This window comes from Mirounga angustirostris, unplaced genomic scaffold, assembly GCF_029215605.1.
Source record: "Mirounga angustirostris isolate CCGP_5_RB_7025 unplaced genomic scaffold, mMirAng1.0.hap1 SCAF_9, whole genome shotgun sequence".
NCBI lineage: Eukaryota > Metazoa > Chordata > Mammalia > Carnivora > Phocidae > Mirounga > Mirounga angustirostris.
The window spans coordinates 140,160,671-140,181,641 of record NW_026991717.1 but is presented as its reverse complement, the minus strand read 5'-3'; the positions used below and the strand labels follow the sequence as shown (position 1 = coordinate 140,181,641).

Sequence of the window (20,971 nt, the reverse complement as noted above, 5' to 3'; positions counted from 1 at the left end):
GCTAACACTGAGGGGTGGTCTGGACCATTCGGGGTAGCCCCCAGGCCAGGGTGCTTTGGGCAGCAGCTTTGTGATGACTTCAGGATCCACGGGGACGCCAACCAGCCATGGGTCACCAGGAGGAAGCCCCCAGTTTAAGGAGAACCTAACCCAGTCAAGCACTGCACGAGGCACTTTATATATACTTAAAACCCACCTCTCATCGGGCTCACGAGGTTGGTAATAGTGTGCCCATTTTATAGATGAGGAAGCGGAGGCTCAATGCCAGGAAGTGACAAGGCTGGATTCAAACCTGGGTCCTCATGGGAACCCACACCCGCCAGACCTATTCTATTAGGTTTTTCTTTTTATCTTTTTTTTTTTTAGTAAATTCTGCACCCAACCTGGGGCTCGAACTCAGGACCCCGAGATCAAGAATCCGGTGCTTTTCCAACTGAACCTGCCAGGCGCCCCACTGGGTTTTTTTTTAATTAAACAAACAACGCCCCCTACAGGGCCCCCCACCAGGTGTGTACACTGAACCTGGGGTCGGAAAGGCAACCTCACGCCCCCTTCCCAAACAGTCACTGTCAGAAGTGTTTTTCCAACGGGCGAGTTTGCCCCCGCCCCAGGGGCTCTGGAGAAGGGGTGGCGGGTGCCGGGGGGGCAGCCGGGGAGGGGCGAGGGGCGACCCGGCAGCTGCGCTCACGGCGGGCTCCCCTGGGGGGGGCGGGGGGTCACCGGCAAGAGCCGGAGGCACTTCCGGCTGTGGGTGGACCGGGCCAAGGAGCGAGGCCTCTCCGCGCCCCGGTCCTCCTCCGTCCGGTGGGGCCGGTCCCTGCGGAAGGCTGCTGGGGGGTGGGGGAGGTGGGGGGGCGGCAGAGGGCGGGGGGGCGCGGAGGGGAAGGCGCCCCCCCCGAGCCCCGGGGCCCCCGCACGGTGGCGGCGCCCCCCTGGCTGCAGAGCTGGGGACCGAGGCCCTTCCCCCGCCCAGCCCGCCGAGCCCCAGCCCGAGGCGGCCGCGGCGCGCGGGCGAGAGGCTCTGGGGCGAAGAGTGAGTCACCGCGGCCCCGCGCGGCCCTCCCGGCGGAGCGGCGGCGGCAGGTTCGGCAGGTAATTATGTAATTGACGAGGCTCGGGCCGCTTCTGAGTCAGCCCGGCTGAGTCGTGACCGGCGGAGGCTGCAGAGCGGAGGCGGGGGCTCGGCCTCTGCCCCTGGGGGGCGGGGGGCCGCGGGGGTGGGGGGCCGGCTCAGACCCAGACGGCAAAGCGTGTCTTCCGGGCCCTGGTTCCCACCTGGAAGCGCGGGGCCCACAAGTGGGGGCGGCGGGGAGTGGCCCCCGCCGCGGAGGACCCCTCCGCTTCCCTTCCCGCTTCCTTTCCCGGAGACGCTCCCTGCAGGGTCCCCGCTGGGCAAAGGCTGGTGACTCTAGAGCAGAGCCCCCACCCCCACCCCCGCCCCAGGCAGATGGCCTTTGTTTTTAAACCTTCCCCTTAATGAACATCATCTCTGAACATATAGAGGTACACAAACGTATTTAGATTTTTATAATGTGTATTTATTATTCAAATAGCCCAACGACATGCCAAGTGTTTGCAAAGGAAGAGCAGGAATTCCTGAGCCCCTCCGCGGGGATGGGGCTGGGGTCTTTGGCTCTTTGGTTTGAGTTCATTGCCACTCAGAGTCCTCTGCAGGCCCACATGGTCCTCCCCAGTCCACACTGCAGGCCTGTCCCCTGATGGATCTGCCCCCCGCCCCCCCCCCCCCGTACCCACTCAGGGTCCTTTAAAGGGTGGGGAGTGCACAGCCTCCCCTTCTTCCTGGGGGTGGCAGGAGAGGGCGCTGGTCCAGCAGGACTGTGCGTCTGTCCGTCTGTCCCCCAGGGCATGGGTGCCATCAGCCTTCTCCAAGAGCAGGACCTTCTGGGAGTCCTGTGAGGCAGATGAGCCTGGGGAGGAAGACGCTGACGCTCCAGGTGGGTTCACCGACAGCAGAGACCCCTGAAAGGGTAGGGGAGACAGAGAGTCAGGAGCAGGACCCAGAGCCCAGGCCACAAACAAGCTGAGCGCTTCCGGGGTCCCCCTGGCGGTGTCCTTGACTCTGAATCTCCAGGCCCAGCTTGAACGGGCATCTGAGTGAAACAGATGCCCCCTACTTCCCTGTGCCTCTGTTTCCTCACCTGGCACCCAGCATCCTGGACAGGAAGGGAATGCAGACCCCCGGGGCCGTCAGGGTTGCCGGACTAGCTGCCCTCTGCTCCTTCTTTTCCTCCCATCACTTCCTCTCCCAACCAGCCCCCTCCCCACTCAAGCCCCCCTTCTATTTTTCCTGGCTTAAACCTGCCACAGACACCACCACACCCGGAAAGAGATAAATAAATAAAAGAAAAACAGCCTCAACTGTGAAAAGCAGTCCAGATCTGAATTTTTTCCGGCCTGAGTTAATTACACTTTAAATTGGCATGTTTACTGATCGGGGATTTCAAGTTAACAGAGACACCCCCCTCCCCAACTGTTTGTACAGTAAAACTCAGCAGGCTGGCGGGCTCCCCCAGGCCTTGGCAGGCCCCGCAGCTCCCCTGCCAACGAGAAGCATAACAGAAACATCTATTTTTGAGTGTTAGAGAAAACGAAGATATCACAGATGGTGGGAAGCAGCATTCTGGAAGGTTTCCCACACCCCAGGCTCTGTGCACCCAGGCTCTGTGCAGAGCGGCTCGCCCCAAGGAAGACCAGGGCCTTCACTCCCAGGGACCCTGGAGGCAGGGCCCCGCTGTCCCCCCTGTCCGGGGCCTCGCCGGCTCAAGCCTCCCTCCCACGGCAGCCCATGTGGGGTTTGCTCACTTCTCCACAGCCGGGCAGAGCGAGGCTGGCCTCTCCTTGGAGCAAGGCTGTCTGGGGTGTGCAGGGAGCTCTGGGCAGGAGTCAGGAGGCCCTGTTTCATTCATTCACTCAGTGAGCACTGTTTAGGGCCTGGGGGAGCTACACTGAGTAAGGGGGCATGATCTCTGTCCTGAGACCCACCCTGATAATGAGCTTGGGTCTCCCCTAGACCCCGCATGCCCTGGGCAAATCCCACCTTTGCTCCCTGCCCGAATGGGAGGCACCTTGTGGTCCTTGCAGTGTGCACTCACCTGACCCAAGGAATGCCTCTAGGGTCAGACCGGGCTCCCCGGCTCACAGTCCACATCTCTCCAGGCAGAAGTGGTCTGGTGGGATTACCTCTGGCCCAGCCCTTGGCTCATGGCTGCAATCAACCAAAGGCTCCATGTACTGGGCACCTGCCGAATGCCCCGTCCCGTGTGTCTGCCAAGGGAAGACAAAGTCAACAAGCATCCCAGGACAGCTTCCCTGGGCTAGGTCCTGTGGGGTACATGGGCCCCACAATGACCAAACCAAAACAGCCCCTGTCCCGGCAGAGCTGGCGACCTGTAGACCGAAGAATCAGGGGACTGATATCTGACTGCAGGTTGAGGCTCTGTGTATGTGTGTTGGGGGTAGGGGTACATGAGGGAAGGCTTCCTGTAGGAGGTGGCAGTGAAACTGGGCCTTTAACGATAAGGAAGGACAGGCATTCCAGGTAGGGGCACAGCATGAGCACAGGAATGGCACTGGGACTTCAAGGTATAAAAGCAACCATCACACACCAAGGACACGAGGTGGGCTTTGAGATGTCCCATCATGCACCATTTGGGTCCAGCAGCCATAATGGCCCCAAAGTCCTGCCCTGTGACTGGTCAGGTGGCCTGGAGTGACTCCTGTCCTCTCTGCTGCCACGCCGGGGATTTGGGACCTGCCCCGCAGCCGCTGGCTCACCTGCCGGGCATGCCTTTCCTTGGGGTCCCTCCCCACGCCCAACCCCACACTCGGCCGCCGGGCGGGCAAGTGCAGCTGTGCAGGCGCGGGCTCCCATCACAGGGATGATGGGAAAATGATGAACGAGCCTCCATCCCACCCCTGCTTCCTGCTTCCTCCATCCCACCCCTGCACCCCCCCCCCCCCCCGCCGTGACAACCGGCCCCTCTGCCTCCGCGGGGTCTCGTCAGCCGCCTTGGCTGCAAAACCTTGGCGGCGCTTGGTGGAGATTTACGTCCATCTTCCCCAGATTCTTCTTTTTCTCTCTGCTTCTTTATTCCCTCAAAGAGCACCCTTTTATTCATTCATTCCACAGACGTCCTCCCAGCCCCTCCTGTGTGCTTCTTCCCGGCAGTGAAGAGATCTGACTTCAGGACACGCTCGCGTGTTGCCCACCTTCTCTGCACCAGTGTCTGCGGCCAGCCTCGATCCAGGCATTAGCTGAGCAAGGCCGACACTGCAGGGTCAAGGGCCTGGCTTCTAGAAGCTCTGTGGCAGGGTAGCAGCCTCACTCCCCCCATGGGCATTGAGGTATTGAATCCTGCTTGGGGTTCCTGCAGGCTTGGGGTGCTAGGGTCACCCCAGTTTTGCAAAGAAGGAAATTACTTATTTGCCAGAGATGGGTCCTGACCCTGAACTTTGAGACAACACTCAAAAGAAAAGCCGTGGCAAAGCATGCCAGGCTCTTGGACCTCAGGTTCCTTACCTGTGTGCGGATGTGAGCAGAAGGGGTGGGGCGAGGGGACAAGAGGGAATGCACTCGGGGAGCCCATTCAGCCCTGACATGTGATGGTGCTTCCAGGACCGGACCAGTCCCTGAGTTGTGCAGGGTGGGATGCACACAAGGGCGGGGGCCGAGCAGGGCAAGGCGGAGGCTGGGGGAGCAGGGCTGGTGCCTGGCCTGCCCCGTCGAGACCAGAAAGCTTGGCCTGAGCTCCCCACTCTTGCTCACCAGCTGTCCTGACTAGACTTGCACACAACCCTCAAATGCCCTCCAGGGTGGTAGCGAAAGGCACAAGTCAAAGTGGGTCCTTGGTCCTTAGCTCTCCCCTGGGCCCTGGGGCTCCTGACAGAGCAAGCAGTCCTCTCCCTGGGCCAGACAGGAGCCAGGGTCCATGGGGACCGTACCCAGCTGCAAGCATCCCATGTCGTGGGGTGGGCACCCAATTGGAGAGATGCCAGGTGGGTGCAGGGAAAATCCCATTGAAAGTATGGCAAGCTGAGTGTTCGGAAGAGGAGGCCTACCTTGTCATGCAGAGAGAATTTGGGCGGGGGACTGTTCTAGAGCTCTGTGGCTCTCAGCAGGCAGAGTGCCTGCTGGGTGGTCTCGAAGGAGTCTCTCCACCTCTCTGTGCCTCACATCCTTACTGTAAAAACAGAGGCTGCTTCCCACACAGGCTGGGGGGGGGGGGTGCAACGAGCAAACACCCTAGAGCTGATGGACAGGTGGGGGCTGAAGCTTATTCAGGGCGGCTAGTATTTCCCTGCTTAACCCCCCTTAAAATGGTAAGGCGAGGAGACTATAGGTCCAGACGCACTAAAGCGCCTCAGTTTTCAAAGTGGCTCATTGAATTGTGTCCAGGAGACGTGATGGGGGGAGCCAGGGTCCTTGCCCACGCGGGCCCCAGGAGACAGTCCGCACCCCATGGGCTCAGACCCATGACTGGATTAACACAACACCTTGGAGATGAGCCCAAGTCACTGACCCTCTGGTTTGAGGGTCCACAGCGACTGTCATCCCAGCCGCTGTGGGGACAGACATTTTCATTTGGCCCTTTGTTTATTCTCTCTTCTGCTCAAACAATAGATAAACCAGTAATTTGGCTTTTAATGAAATTCTGCCCCTAGCAGCATGGGGTCACTGTCTTTGGGTCTACAATGAGTTTGGAACATATGCCGCTGAATGCCTGGTACCCCGGGCTGACATTTTGTCTCATGCATAATTCTCAAGCGGTGGCTGATCCACCCAACGCTTCCCCCGAGTGGCAGCCTGTGGGGCACCCGGGCTATTCAAGCTGGGGTGTGGAGATGGTTACATTGGAGCTATTAAATAAGGCTAATGTCGCCTCCCGCCCCCTACAAACATTTAATATATTCCAAAGATGTGTGGATGCATTAACAGCAATTTTCATCTCCAAATGTCCCCATTTAGTCAGTTCCATGCATAAAATATTAGCCCTGACACCACACGCCAGCCTGTTGCAGACGGAGCTCCCCAGAGCACCTGGCTCTGAGAACTGCAGTGTGCCACAGGGGGGAGGCGGGCGCTCAGTTGGTGGTTGCAGGATTATCTTGGGGCTCATCTCTCCTTTTGGGGGTCCTGGGAGCCCCTTAGAAAGTGGCGAGGAGAGCCCAGACCCAGCTGACCCGACCCTGTTGCAGCAAACCTCAACCCTCCCAAATGACATCTGGAAGGGGCAGAAAAAGCCAGAAAACCAAACGTTTCACAAATGTAAAGAATTTCTAAAACCCGATCACCATATTCATGTGCTCCGTCACTACGTCTTTGGTCTTGTCTTCCGTCTTGTCTTCCTGTCTTCCTCCCTGCCTCCTTTGTGCCCCCATACTTTTCTGGGGATTAACTTGATAAAGGCCCCTGCCCTTAGGGAATCTGTTAGTCAATCAACAAACACTCGCCATTCCTCTATTATGGGCCTGGCCTGGGTCCCAGGACTGGGGACAGAGCAGGGAACAGGACAGAAAAAAATCCCTGCCCTGAGAAACCTTAGTCTGGGGGAGGAGGGGGAGAAAGCAGACATTAACAGCAGGTAATTTCAGACAGCAGTGGACCAGGAGGAAAGCTGGAACAGGGTACTGACAGAGGGCGACTAGGATGAGGGGCGGCTAGGCTGGGGGGGTCAGGGACAGCCTCGCCGAACAAGGACATTCCATCCCCTCCAGAATCCTGAACCCCTGCTCTAGAAAGGGGCAATCCCTTTGGAACAAGAGACTGTGCTGGGTGCCCTGAGATGGGGACATCCCCATCTAGGCCCTAGAGAGGGGGAGGATGGGGCAGTCTGCAGTGGCAGCTGCACAGGACCCAGCTCCCAACAGACGGGTGGGTGGACCTAGAGTGGGGGTAGGTATAGGGTAAACGCCAAAAGAAGGGCGTGGCAGGGGATGTGGTGGGCCGCCTGGGGTCTTGCAGGGGGGCGCGAGGAAAGGGGTGCCTTGGAGGGGCTTTGGGCGGTGCAGAGAGAGCCAGATTGCTTGCTGGAAGGTTCTCCTGGCAAAAGCAGGAGGTGGAGACCCCGGTGGGGCCCGTGCAGGGGTGTGAGCCAGAGAGGGCGGCCCCTAAGGCAGGGCCAGAAAGGAGGGCCAGGTGCACACAGCCGCCCCACCTGGGGCCCGGCAGACCGAGCAGGGGAGGCCCTAGAGTCATGGGGCTCCACCGGCGTGGACACTGCTGGGAACCTGGCACTGGGCACAGGGAGCCCGCAGGCCTGCACCGACGCCACCAGGGGAAGGGCGTGCAGAGAGGGGCCTTCCAGGGAGAGGCCATTGTCTAGCCACCCCCTCCCCAGTCCGGGGATGGGAGCCAGCGCAGAAAAAGCCTCCGGCCGCCCAGAAGACAATTCACTAATACCAAACACCCTCGGGTCACCCCCTGGAGGCGCTCTAGGAGCTCCCCTTTGCAGTAGCCCAGACCCGTCCCCCACCCCCCACTCCCCACCCCTGGGGCCCTGCGGTGGTCTGGGCAGGGCTGGGCGCCCTCGGGAAAGGAGAATCAGCAGGTGGAGGCCTAGCCCAGCCCTGGGGTAACGGCCCCGAGTGGGGACGTCAGGAGCCACCAGTTTGGGGGCCTCGGGAGCCACAGGCCCGCTCCGTGTGGCCCTCAGAAGCCGTCTAGAACGAGAGGAGCTGGAACATGACCAGGCCGGGGGGCACGGGTCCCTACACCAAGTCCACAGGTCGGCCAGCGCCGAGGCTTCTGCCACCTGGAGCCGGCACCCGGACGGGACGTCGTCCAAGGCGGGATTCGATACCGGAAAGAGGTTGACTGTATAATATTCATCGTATAGAAAGTGAACACCTCACAGGCAACCTATTTCAGGTACCACTGAGCAGGGCTGACTCCAGACGGGAGGCTTCTTCCTCACAGACGGCCCACCACGCGCCCCGGGGCCACGGGCTGGAGGTCAGCGCATGCTCGGGGCCCCCGCCGGCCCCCTCCCCGGCCCCGGCCCGGCCCCCTCCCTGGACGGCAGCGCGAGCAGGAGGCATGCAAGGTGGGATCTGATGCTGAAGAGGGGTCGACCGCGTATTGTGCGTCAGGATGAACGCGAACGCACCACGGGCAACCTCTCCTCAGGCACCCCACAGGGCAGCAGGTGCAGCAAGCAGAAGCTCGGGCTCTCCCCCAATGGGGCGGCGGCCGGCGCGGGTCCCCAAGGCAGGGCGGTGAGTGGCAAAGTGGCTGGGACAAGCCTCCCAGGTGCAGGCCATGCAGGGGCTCAGCCCTCGGTGGGGGAGGGGGGCCCCCGGGGACAGGGGCAGCCGCCCTCCGCAGTGGGGGGCCCTCCATGGTCTGGGGCACAGAGGACGGACAGAGCCATTTGCCTTGCAGCAAGCGGGGCCTCGTGGCCAGCCTTCCCCGGTGCAGACCCCCAGCGCCCACGGGCCCTCTGGGAAGCTCTCCCGGGGCGGACTCGATGTGGAGGGTCGGCGGAGAGGGCGACACAGGTCATTCGCAGAGCCCATGCACTCACGTACCCTGGAGGGGGCCGGCCTCAGAGTCGCAGGTGGTACTGAAAACAGGCCATCTGTGTTATATTCGGCATTAATAAAGCGAACTCATCACAGACAACCTCTCCTCAAGTACCCATAGAGACGCCGTCGAGGGCCGTCGAGGGCCGCCACCGCCGCCGTGGTGACCGCCTCGCGGGAGCCGTCCTGAGGGTGGATCAGACAGGAAAGGTGAGGGGCTGCCGGCTGGCCGTGCATGCCCGCCCTGCCCCGCCCCTCCCCTCCAGCTTAGGTGGCCAGGCCTCCACCCCGGGCGCCCCGCTGGGGCGATGACACGGACCCCTCCCCGCCCAACCCCATGCCCGCCCCCGCAGGGCTTCATGTCCAAGAGATCCTCCAAGGTGAGATTTGATACTGAGAAAAGATCAACCATGTATTATTCGAAGTCAATAAAGCGAATATAACACGGTCGATCTCCCTTCAAGTACCAGGAGAGGTGCTGAGCCGAGGAGCGACGGGCCCGGGCCCGCGGGCCCTGCGGGCTGCAGTGGATACGGACGGCTAGTGGACCAGGTGAAGTACATTCGAAACAATTACTTTCCAACTGGTCGACCATCCGTCCTGTACCCCAGAGCGGTGCTGCTACCGACGTTCTTCCCCGAGGTGCCACGGCCTCCGAGTCGGCCTCTCTGGTGGAATTTGATACCGAAAAGGGGTTCACCGAGCAACATTCGTCGTCCAGATGCAAAGTTGCTCGGGTAACCTCTCCCCGAGTACCATGGAGAGGCTTGGACGCTTGGACTAAGGCGGACGCTTCAAGGTGGCTGTGCTTCCAGAAGACCCTCCCCAAGGGCAGCCTGAACGCTGGGCATTCAGGGGCCGGAACTCCGCCCTCTACCGGACTCCCCTGCCCCCGCCAGCCGTTGAGGCCAACCATTCCATCCCCTCCCAGAATGAGCCAGATCCAGAGACCATTCCCCGAAGTGAATACGAGGGCCGTGGGGCGTGGGGGGATCTCAGGCTGGCAAGAGGGTGCCCTTGCTTGGGCGCACCACCCTAGAGGGCTCCCCAGGCGAGCTGACGGGCATCTGAGGCGCCCTTCTGCCCGACTGTCCTACACGGGGGCTATCTGCCGATGGGTCTGACGCACAGCTGACGAAGATACCACCCTGCCTGCCCTCAGCTCCTCTTTCCCAGACCCCGGAGAGGGTGACCCCAGGCCCCGCGCCAGCACAAAGCCTCCCTCCAGGGGGCACTGCGTGTGTGCATGGTGCTAACGGCCAGCACTGCGCTCCCCGAGGTGCCCCCAACACCACCTCCAGCCCCGTATAGGCGTCACCCCCCCGCAGCGTCCTCCAAAGGGCGATTTAATACAAAAAAAACCTGGTTGATCATTTGATTAGCCTCACAAGCAAAGCAAGCAAAACACCAAAAATAAAGGCTAGGAGGAGTGGGGGGAGAAAAAAGCAAATGAGCCAAACATAATCTCTCTTCAAAAAAAAGGCAAAGCAGCTCTGATATCAGAACCCTGGTTCTTCACAGAGTTGACATCAGATCCAGAATATGCCCCCAAATAATGGACTGGCCAGAGAGGGCCAGGGAGCAGATGACCTATGCGACAAGCAGAGTCTGGATTCTGTGCCCACCACCCATTTTGCGAACTTTGGAGTGGGACCGACAGCAGAATCCTTTCCCTGATGTTGGCACGAGTTCAGAAAGCCCTTGGGTCTTGCTACCATTGCAGCAAGGAACCGGCCACCCGAGGTCTGTCCTGAAGAAAGAAAACGCAATATGGAAGCGTCCCTGTCCATAGATACTGACCTGCGGCTCAGAGATGCTTTCCCAGAGCTGACATCACCTCCTGACGGGCTCGTGAGAATGGGCTGGGCGGCAGCGGCTACTGGACCAGATGACATACATCACCAACACACTCAGGGCATGTCCTGGGGCTGCACCCATGCACCTACCCTGGCGAGGGCTCCAGCCGCTGGCCACCTCCTGAGGGTGCTGTGGCTTCTGGGAATCCTCCAAGGCAGGGCTTGATCTGGAAAGAGATCCACCAGACAGTGCTGGTCATCAACGAATCATGCCAGCAAAGGACAACTTTTCACACCCCGCGCAACGGTCTGGATCCTAGAAACACCAATTCCAGGACCACCTCCCAAATGAGGCCAGCCTCCGCGACCAAGCGACACTCGGCTGGTCTGTGGGGCCAGCCTGGGGCCTGGGGACGTGCCAACACCTCCTGTGGGTTGCACAACAGCACTGATGACAACTGTCCCCACTGACCAAGGATCTCCTGCCTCACTTGTGGAGGGAGTCAGCGTGTTGCCCAGAGCTCCGCAAGGGGGTGAAGGGATGCCAAGAGGAAGCAGATCAGGAGAGGCCCAGCACTGAGAAGGCACACACGCTGGTGACAACATGCACCCCATCACCAGCGTGTCACCCCTGACGTCAGCAAGCCCGCTCAGGAAGCTCTCTGGGAAGACTTGGGACAGAAAGAAAAGGTCAGATGCATAAAGGACACTGTGCCCGGCCCCCGTGTTCCTGCTGACCCCACGGACCGCACGCCACACGTGCGAATTTAACCACCTTAATGAGAACTGTGCCGACACTGATTTTCATACAAATCGTGTTTTTCACAGTGAATTCCATTAAACTAATCAAATTCCCTGTTTAGCCTCCCTGGCTATGCTGTTGAGCTGTTTTCATTTCTTTTATTTCCCTTTGCTATTTTCGCCCAAATCATCTTCATTAGGATCAATTCTTTTCCATTTACAAATTTGCACGGGGATCGGATCCCTCAGTGTGCCCGTGTCTGCGTCCGCCCGGCTGCGTCGGGAGTGCGCCGCCGTCCGTTTCCTCCCGTGGCTGCCACGCCTACAGGGCTCTGTGGCCCCAGGTCGGATGCGGCAGCTGACACGTTGTCGAGAAAATTAGATTCTTCTGCCAATTTGTAGACAACTGAGCATGTCTTACGCGGCGACTTTTCCGTTGTGTTTAGTGTTATTTTGTGTTGATTACTTTTATCACTGTTACTTAATACAAGTAGGGTTCAGTACTGACAGCTTCTATTCATCCCCTAACCCATGAGAAAATGGAGAGTGCTGGTGGGCAGGGGGATGGCGAGACAGAGAGAGAGAGGGAGAAGAGGAGCGGCGCAGGGAGAGGAACCGGAGAGACAGACAGACAGAACGCAGGAGGGGTTTTGTGCGAGACAGAGGGAACGAGAAGCCGCGGCCTCTCCAGCTGCTGAGGGCAAACTCTTCACTAACCCACAAGGTCAAAACTCCTCCCGAGGAGAAGCGGGGCAGGCAGAATGTCTTTGGGATCAGTGGTCAGACTGGTGATGTGAGGAGGGTCCCAGGTGAGCTCTGGAGCAGATTGAGCACTGACACCAGCCTTCCAATGCCCCAGGTGACCCATGCTATGAACGGAACCTGTGTTCTCTGATCCACATCATCCTTGTCCACCCGCACCCACACCATCCGTTCTCGTTCATGGGAGAGGTGTAGACCCTGAGCTTGCCACTGGGCCCCAGAAGCCATCACCGGCAGGATTTGATACTCAAACAAAAGTTGCCTTTGTGTGATTCAACATAAATAAAGCGAATTCACCAAGGGCAACCTCTGCTCAAGGGTCAAAGGTCAACAGGGGCAAGAGCACCAACAAGACGCCTCTTCACCGAGGGCAGCGCTGCCTTCAGGGTCTAGCTGCTCATTTCCACCCCCCGCCCCCAACTCCCTGGCACTAGCCTGGCACTACACCCGGGAGCCTCCCACACCTGATCAGAACATGTCTTGTCGGAGGGGAGGGCATCATGCACCAGCTCAAATGGCACCGGGTGATCCCCTGACCTGGCTTCAGCTGGGAGCGGGGGGCTGGGGGAGGCTCTGAGCACACGCACCACAAGTCAGACCCATATCTAGGCAGCATCTGGCCACTTACCCTCGAGAGGCACAGACACCCAGGTCCCATCCCAAAGCTGGCGCCTCCGCTGGGCAGGCCCTGCATGGGGATTTAGCACAGAGAAAGGAGCGGTCATTTAACATTGTCTAGAAGTACTGTGGCCATGGCAGGGACCTCCAGCCTCCAAGCCTGTGGGGTCCCTGACCTGAAGACTGGGGACTCCTCTTGGAGTGGGGGAGCCGGCATGGCGAGGGCGAACCGGCCGCGTCATCGGGAAAGCAGAGGCTTGCTGCTGTCCTTCATTCCCTCTTCCTCCAGGAGGGCCTCGGAGAGCCACTTGATAAAGAAAATGTGTCAACCAGCCACTATCCATTCATCCAACATCACATCTACCATGTGCACTGAGGAACACAGCAGTAAGCAAAACCCCCAGGGAGCTCGCACTCTGGTGGGCAAGAGAATGATAAAGGAAGGTCTATGATAGAACAGCAACATAGTAATAATGGTCATCCCAAGAGCCAATTCTTTTTCAACTGCACTACATTTCAAGCACTGTCCAAACACTCTGCACACGTATTGAGGTTTTATACCTACTCTATGAGCAGGCATTGTCTCCGTTTTACAGATGGGTAAACTGAGGCACAGAGGTGATCGCCTAAGTAACTTGCCCAAGATCCCAAAGCTCGTAAACATAAGGTAAATCATACATGCTATGAATGATTCTTATCTTGCACCAGGAAAAAACAAATCATGCCGTGGAAACCTGTCTTCAAATACCTCGATTCTCAGGACCCAAGAAATCCCCACCCCCAGCCCCACCTCCCCAGGGTGGGCTTTGCACCCTGAGGACTAGGACACTTGAAGGCATCCTAACACAATGCATAGGTAAAGTGTGTGCCCTCCACTCAGCCAGGCTGTTGGCATAGCGCAAAGGTCCCCTCCCCTAGAATGTGTCCCATGTCCAAGATGACTTCATACAGGACAGAGGCTTACCAAATAAGCTTTCTTCACTAGTGAGTCTCCAGGGAAGGAGGGGTTAACAGTGACCAGAAAACCACTGTCTCCCCTACAAGGTCAGCATCATTCCTGGGAATTCTGGGCCGGGTGACATTGTCACACATAAAGCACTTGTCATGGGGTACACACTCCGTTTCCTTACCGTGGACAGGCACCAGATGAAACGTGCCCTTGTGGAGTTTTTCCCAAGAAGAATTTAGTACTGAAAGGAGATTGGCCATGTAATACTCATCATAAATAAAATGAACACACCATGGACAACCTCCATTCGAGTACCTGACTAAGGTGCTAGCTTCCGGCACGTCCCAGACAGCAGGCCTAAGGACGGAAGGGGTACGGAGTGAGGATGCTGGCGACACCAAGAGGGGGATGCGCGCTGTGTGGGCTGGCCCCATTCAGCTGGGCCCCGCCGGCAGATGCGGACCCACTGCCCCTTACTTGAAATTAGCGCCCCTTCCAGGAAGCCATGCAGGGAGGGACAGGCTGCGGGGCATCACCTGTTACACATGAGGAGACAGCACAGGGATGACTTCCTGTCAAACACGGAGAGACTCGACGACGAGACTACCGCCTTTTCAGGGAGACTGGCGTCGTGCGTAAGTGGTAACCCCAGAGCGGGGCGGGGACGCAGGCGGCACACACATGGGAAGACCCGCACGTGCTCAAGACCATCCAGTCAAGAGTGTGGACGCCAATCGAGTCCCTGAAGCTGGCAGCACCCCAGGGTGCCTGAAGGCTAGTTTTGATATGTAAAAAAAGGTCAGCCATGTAAGATCTGTCAGAAAATAAAGTGAGTACATCACGGAAGACCCGTCTTCAAGGGCTGCCAAGAAGCTTTGGGAAGAAAAGCCCCACTTTTCCCAAGATGGCACTGCCTCCACGAATCTATACTCTATACACACTCTATAGTCAGCTCTGGTCCATGGTTCCCCCACCCCCCGCCACTGACCCCGGAGAGGAATGGACACTGAGGTCTCACCCTGAAGTAGGACCCTGCCCCCAACAGCCCTCCACAACAGGCTTTGGTACTGAAAAATAGGTGAACTATGTATGATTAGCATAAATAAAGCAAAGGCAACACGGATAACCCAACTTCAAGGACTGTAGATTCGTGCCAACCAGTTGCCAATTCCTCTTCTCCAAAGTTGGCCTTCCCCAGGAAGTCCCCCTAAGGACATAGCGAACACGGAGAGTTAGCAGAATGAGAGCCATGCAGGAAGTACACGTGCCATGCTCAGTCGTCCCATCATAGACCCTGAAGTAGCCCAGAGGTCAACACCTTCGCGGTGCTTGGCACGGTATCTCAGAAGCACTTCTGGGGGATTTGAATGTGGAAAGGTCAAGTGCAAGAGAAGTCACTATTCTGATCACAGCAAGGAACACTTCCCCCTTTCCCATCAGCATCACAACTGATAGTAGGGATCCTTTCTTCACACAGCCTTGTGTCCAGGAAGCCCTCCAAAGCTGGAGTTCATCCCAAGGAAGCTGACTTCGCAATATTGATTGTTAAAAAAAACTACAGTGTGGGATACAGATGTTATCATGCATGGTGTGACACTGACCTCAGAATTATGGCCTCATCTCCAAAGGTGGCCTTAACTTCTAAGAAGTCTCCCTGAGGATAAATTACACACTTAGGGTTAATAGTCCAGTAGACATATGATCAAAAACCAAATCCTCCATTGTTAAAAGTAAATTCACATACCTAGCAGATGGTACAGACTCCACGTCCATCCCAGAAGCTGGAACTGCAACGAGGCATCCTGCCAAGGTGGAAGATTATACTGTGAAGGGGGCATCCAGGTAGGATTCATTTTAAATAGGCAAGTACAAGAGCAAATGACAACAGAGACTTCCAGATAAGATGGCAGCGTGGGGCCAGATCAGAGATTTTTTTTTTTTCCTCCTCCAAGAAACCCAAGAAAAGGCCAACACATAGAAGAGAAAAGTACTCATAGAAATAATAGAGGAAAATATCTTTGAAACAAAGGAACGACTAGCTATGAATCAAGAAGGCATAATATGATTCAGAAGAGTTGATAAAGAAAACTAGTGACTGAGTCAGATCCTAGTACTGAGCTAACAGAGAACCCTCTCCTCCACAAAGGCAGAGAAATGATGAATAAAACACAGCCACAGCCAAAATCAACTGGTAAATAAATGCAGAGCTAAAAGGAATGAAAGGAAGGGAAACGATCTGCTGCCAATGAAGAGAGAATTTAATTCAGAGTGACAAGTTTGCAACCTGCCACCAACGAGACCTAAGGGACCCTGCACTGGAGACTCAAAGAGTCTGTGGTCATACTGTCCAAGCAGAACAGGGGATGTGACCTTGGGCCCGAGAAGTGTGGAGATCTGGAAGAGAAAGGAGAGCTAGAACACTATGCGGGCCCAGAGAAATGACAAGAGAGTGTGCTTCCGTCTAGGCTGTGGATGGAATGACTTCTCCTGTGAGCAACAAAGCTCCAGGACAAAGATGTGGTGAGGACTTATACCAGCCATCAGGTGTGAGAATCTTTAAGCCAACAATTGAGTGGGAAAACTGGTCCAACTGGTGAAAGCCTTGGGGTTCCAGACAGAACCAAACACAGAGCCGTAATGTCACAATCTTTTGCAAAGGGAACAAAACAGAAACACTTTAATTCCCACTGATGATAGTATCACTACAAAAAGCTACAGAAACCCATGAAGAAAAGCACTATCAGGAGTCAACAGACTCAACAAAGAGAAGGACTTGTACCCCTCAAGTTGAAAGAAAGTAACAGTAAGTATCTTTAAAGTGACTAAGGTGATTAAAAAGAGCTACAAATCACAGGGCCACAAGAACATCTGAAAAAACAGGCAGACAAGGTATTAGGAGCAATGGTCAGACATTCTCAGAGATGAAAGACCTCACAGACTATGGTCCACCCAAAGTCTTTCTAACAAAGTATATGAAGATCCACCAGACAATACAGTCCAGCCAAGCAGGAGTTATGTAGAGAGGCCCCATCAAAAGAGCTAGTGAAATACTAAATGTAGCAGACAGTGGAGCAGTATCCACAAAGCTCTAAGAAAAAAAAAAGAGAAAGTAGGCTGAGAATTTTATACCTAGCTAAGTTGTCCCTTATGTCTAAAAGCAAGAGACAGAGATTCTCAAATGTGCAAGGACTGAGCAATAGTGTCTATGAGTATTCTTGAAGAAACAATGATAAAATCCATTCCATTGAGAGATGAATTAAAATGAAAAACGCCAGAATAGAGAAGGCTTAGTTTAAGAAAAAACAAAACAAAACAACTGGTGGTCAGTAATGAATCCATTTAAATATAAAACTATGATTAAACACCTGCAAGAATCGTGGTTATAGAACAAAATGCAAAAATCTATAATGGGAAAATTACATTGTAAAAAGCAGGAGGTGGATCAAAATGTAAGAATGCTGGTTTCCTTATATTTCACAACTAGCAGTGAAATTGAAACAATTAAAAACATGATGATCCAAACCAGCTGACATTTTACACAATAATTTTCCTTCATATTAGAGGGATCTTTTAGGAATGAATACTTCTTGTGGTAGAGCAAGAGACCTTTATCAATTCTTCCAATTTTCTTCGGCTTACTTTTTATATTAAATTTGAGTAAAATTAGAGTTAACCTTTTTAATAAAAAGATCAGGTACTGTGTGATCTCATATTTATAAAATATTTTTCTCTTTGTCTAAATAGACGTTTCTATTTGCATATTTGCCCAGACAGGTATTTGAAATTTCTGCAGTGCTGATGGTTATTTCTGGGTGCACAGAGAATTGGGCAATTTTCTCCCCTCTTTATTTACATTTTTCCACATTGCTTGAATTTTTATTATGAGCATGTGTCATTTTCATAAATACGACATTATGGTAAAATATTCTTTTTGGAAAGAAAAAACAAGAAATTGAAAACAGAACTGCCCTCTGTCCTCAAATTTCGTACACTTTCCAGGTCAGTAGATGTAGTGAATCACCCGTTCGCTTAGCCCAGAAAAACTGCTGAGACCAATACCCTTCCTGACTTTGCCAGTATATCTAAGGAATCCTCCCTCGAAGACAAGATTTAGCACTGAAAGAGAAGGCAGCTGCCTACTTTTCTTTAGAACACAAAAAGCAATCCAGAAGCATCCTGAACACCCCTACTCCCTCAGTCACTTAGGGTCCTAGATCACATGCTTCTCACCCCAAATTGGCAAGGTCCTCCATGAACGGACTGAACAAGGATAAGGAGCACTAGGGGCAAACTAGCCACTAATTCCCGAGGGGCCTGCTGCAGGTTCAAGAACATTGGCATGGGACCCACAGGAGTGTGGCTTCCCCGAGGTTGGCATCAGCTCCAAGGAGACGCCTGATGAGATGTGGTACCGAAAAGAGATCGACCGTGTATTGGGCATCATTAAATAATGCGAACTCACCACGGACAACCTCCCTCCGAGCACCATGAGGTGGCGCTGCTCGCAGCGTCCCTGCATCCACGAGGTCTGGGCAGCTGGGATGGGAGTGGCCTCTGAGGGGTGGACGGGACACTGAGGATGAGGGGACCAAGTGGCTCCATCCCCAAGTCAAACCCGTGCATTCCGGCCAACTCCTGGTTCACTAACCCGGGATCAGTTGCACAGGAATATACCACTTCCTGCACTCGGCTGCCCATGCAAGCAACACTCAGCAGTGCAAAGTCAGCCACGTGTGGGTCATTGTCAATGAAGCAAAGAGCTCTGGAAAGACCACACGTCTGCAAAGACAGATTAGCCACTGCCTCCTTGATAAGGCTGGAATCACCCTAGGGGAGTTCCCTGGAGGCTGCGAGGCTGCTGCAGGTTAGTAAACCAGGGATCACAGGGGCCGTTTCCTGGTTTCTCCTAAATCCCAAGAACTGACTCATAAAAATGCTTCTCCATGCCCCTCCGACATTGGGTCTGCTAGTGAAAGGAGCTCGCCAGGTGTATTTCAGTGTTAGTTTTTTTAAAAGTTAGGGCTTCCCAACAGCCTCTCTAGCTTATCCTGAAGGCGGTGGTGCCCCAGGAAGTGGCCCTCGGGTCGGCCCGGCCTCTGGGGTTAGTGCGTCAGCAGCATGCGTCCCCAGGAAAGCACGGGGCTCAGCCGTCCAGGCACCTTACCTGGGAAACGGCACTGGCTCAGGACGCCTTCCGAGGCAGAATTTGACACTAAAAGAGAGGAGAGCCGTGTATGACTCGCTTTGATGAATCGAATTCATCACGGCCAGCCTCTCTTCAAGTACCATAAGTGAACGCTGGCGAGAATCCATTGCCTCTCCCGCGCAGGCAGCTGCCCTCTCCGGAGCCCTGCAAGGGATGGGCGGGACAACATTGGGTAGTGGGCCGAGTGACATACTACCACTTTAATTGCATGCTCACCCGAGACGCACTTACCCTAAGGCGGGGCGGGCCCCGTGAGTCCTCCTGCAAGAGGGGACACCATTCGACGGCCATCACGAAGCAGCACATCGTGGCGCCCCCCCCACCCCGACAGCGCGGAGTACCAGGGCTGCTCCCCAGGGCGGGCCTCGCCTCTGCGGGGTCCTCCTGTGCGGAGACAGGATGCGGCAGGTTAGGGGACCAGCTGCCTCACCCACCGGATGAAACGCGTGCTCGGTGAACAGGTACGCACCCTAGAGAGGAGCTGGCCGGCTCGCGTCAGGTCTCTCATCGGAAGGCAGCATCACGTCCCGGAGAGCTTCGGGAAGGCTGTGTAGTGAAGGCGATGAGGGGGCTACTGCGGATGAGTGACCGCGTTTTAAGCGAACACACCCTCCCGACCACGGCTGTCCAGGTCCGCCGAGCAGCTGCCGCCACAAGTCCGTTGCCGCGGTGCCCAAAGTTGGCAGGACCTCCGAGAAGTCTTCCTGGGTGGGTGGGGTGGGTGCTGAGGGTTGGTGACTAGGTGGCCCACAGGGTGAACAGTGCTTGCCCCTCTGGTCAACCAGTCACACACCCTGGACAATGCTCACACCAGCATCTCTTCTGGAAGTTGGCCTTAGGCCCAGGAAACCTCTCTTCCGGGTCTTGTAAGATGGCGCTGGTGACAGAAGAACAGCCATTTCCCCAGTTAGCATGGCCCAGGGAAAGGCCCCCTACGGGCGGATCGGACGCTCAGGTTAGTGGGCCAGACGACTTACAGCTAGGTCAAGCTCGGTGTCCCTGGCCAACCCTCCATCCTTGTCTTCTCCACATGGTTGACAACACGAACACATCTTCCCGGACGTTGCCCTTGTGTCCAGGAAGTCCTTAGAGGTAGCATTTGGTACTGAAAAAAGTGTTGTCCGTGAATGATTCGTCATAAGTAAAGCGAATCCACCACGAACAACTTCTCTTCAAGTACCACAGAAAGGCAGAGACAAGACAGACAAGAGGTCCCCTTCCTCTTCTCTGGGGGTCGTGGCCTCCAACCGCCGTCCTGCGGGCAGATTGGACACGGAGAGTTAGTGACACGGTTGACGTGGGTCCCGAGAACACGCTGGAGGTTGGGGGGGCCGTCCACTCACCTCCCTGGGAGGGGTGCTGACACAGCCCCCCCCTCCCTGGAGTTGAATTTGTGTTCCTGAGTCCTCAGGGGCAGGGTTTAGAAACGAGAAGAAACTTGTGCTTCGAAGTGCGAACTCGCCACAGGTCAGGGCTCTCCACACGTGCATGGACCCAAGGGTTTCTGAACGGAGGCCTTGGACTTCTCAACAGAGCACACTCGATTATCCATCAAGCACATGGAGGCACTAGCCAAGCTCCTTCACGACTCGTGGGGTCCACCAAACTGGGGGAGTTCCAGAGAGATTCCCATGGCCACTGCAGGGTGCTCCTGGAGAGTCTGGCCAGCCCGGGGACCCGAGGCACCCTCAGGAGGATCTGAGGGAGGCTCATCAAGCTCTTCACTGTCCCAGGAGACCCCCACTCCCTTGCCACCCGCTCTCTACCCACCCGGCTCCACTACCCATCACCCCAGAGAACCACCCAAGAAAGCAATTCCAGAAGGATGCTATCAAAAGTCGCTCACCCACCTTCCCCCAAACAACCCTGGACCAGTAGGACCAGGTGCCATCTTCTCATGGTCAGAGTAATCCTTTCAACACAGATCCTGCATCTCTCCCTGCCTGGAACCCTCCCACAGCCTCCACCTCACTCAGAATAACATCCACACCTGCCCCACCTCAGCTCTGGCCACTCCTCCATAGCTCAGCCCAGCCCCACTGGCCTTCTTCCTTTCTCTCAAAGATGCCAGAGGGCTTTCCACGTAACCTGCCCTCCTTCTGAAATGCTCTGATCCCAGATTGCCACCTGACCCACCCTCCACTTAGTTTCCATTGCCCCTCCCCAGAAAGAACTTCCCAGACCCCTGTAGTGAACATAACCACCCATCCCATTTCTGCTTCTCTCTAAGACCTTACCCTACTTTCTTTCTCTCCATAACACTCAACAGTGGACAAAATTATATCTCACAGTTGGCTTCTTATTGTCCATCTCTCTCACCAGGCTATAATGAGCAAGGACTTTCTCTTGTACTCTACC

General features: G+C 55.8%; 1 protein-coding gene and 2 long non-coding RNA genes across 4 annotated transcripts; all 3 read right to left on the bottom strand.

Annotated features, from left to right (window-relative positions):
- Nucleotides 1–1,504: 1,504 nt before the first annotated feature.
- Nucleotides 1,505–8,522, bottom strand: LOC135361661 (uncharacterized). Its single transcript, XM_064571758.1, has 3 exons — nucleotides 8,453–8,522; nucleotides 3,114–7,834; nucleotides 1,505–1,980 (listed from the first exon to the last, which is right to left on the bottom strand). The coding sequence occupies exons 1-2, from the start codon at nucleotides 8,520–8,522 to the stop codon at nucleotides 6,903–6,905; spliced, it is 1,002 nt and encodes a 333-aa protein (XP_064427828.1). The 3' UTR covers nucleotides 1,505–1,980; nucleotides 3,114–6,902.
- Nucleotides 8,523–8,584: 62 nt separating this feature from the next.
- LOC123861925 (uncharacterized) lies at nucleotides 8,585–14,359 on the bottom strand. 2 transcript variants are annotated; one of them, XR_010405327.1, is made up of 4 exons: nucleotides 12,635–14,359; nucleotides 12,469–12,528; nucleotides 10,342–10,564; nucleotides 8,585–8,727 (listed from the first exon to the last, which is right to left on the bottom strand). It is a non-coding gene; the product is annotated as an uncharacterized LOC123861925 (long non-coding RNA). The 2 variants fall into 2 exon arrangements; XR_006795157.2 differs by lacking the exon at nucleotides 8,585–8,727 and having other exon boundaries at nucleotides 9,426–10,564.
- A 103-nt stretch (nucleotides 14,360–14,462) lies between these two features.
- LOC123862508 (uncharacterized) lies at nucleotides 14,463–18,624 on the bottom strand. The gene is made up of 4 exons (XR_006795238.1): nucleotides 18,572–18,624; nucleotides 17,870–17,961; nucleotides 15,152–15,209; nucleotides 14,463–15,061 (listed from the first exon to the last, which is right to left on the bottom strand). It is a non-coding gene; the product is annotated as an uncharacterized LOC123862508 (long non-coding RNA).
- Nucleotides 18,625–20,971: the final 2,347 nt, after the last annotated feature.

Excerpts from the sequence above, each read along its gene's own strand:
- LOC135361661 (XM_064571758.1), bottom strand. The coding sequence starts at position 8,522 with ATGACCTGTGTCGCCCTCTCCGCCGACCCTCCACATCGAGTCCGCCCC. Across the intron at positions 7,835-8,452 it reads GAGAGCTTCCCAGAGGGCCC|TCAACCTCTTTCCGGTATCG; the intron begins GTGGGCGCTGGG and ends AATATTATACAG.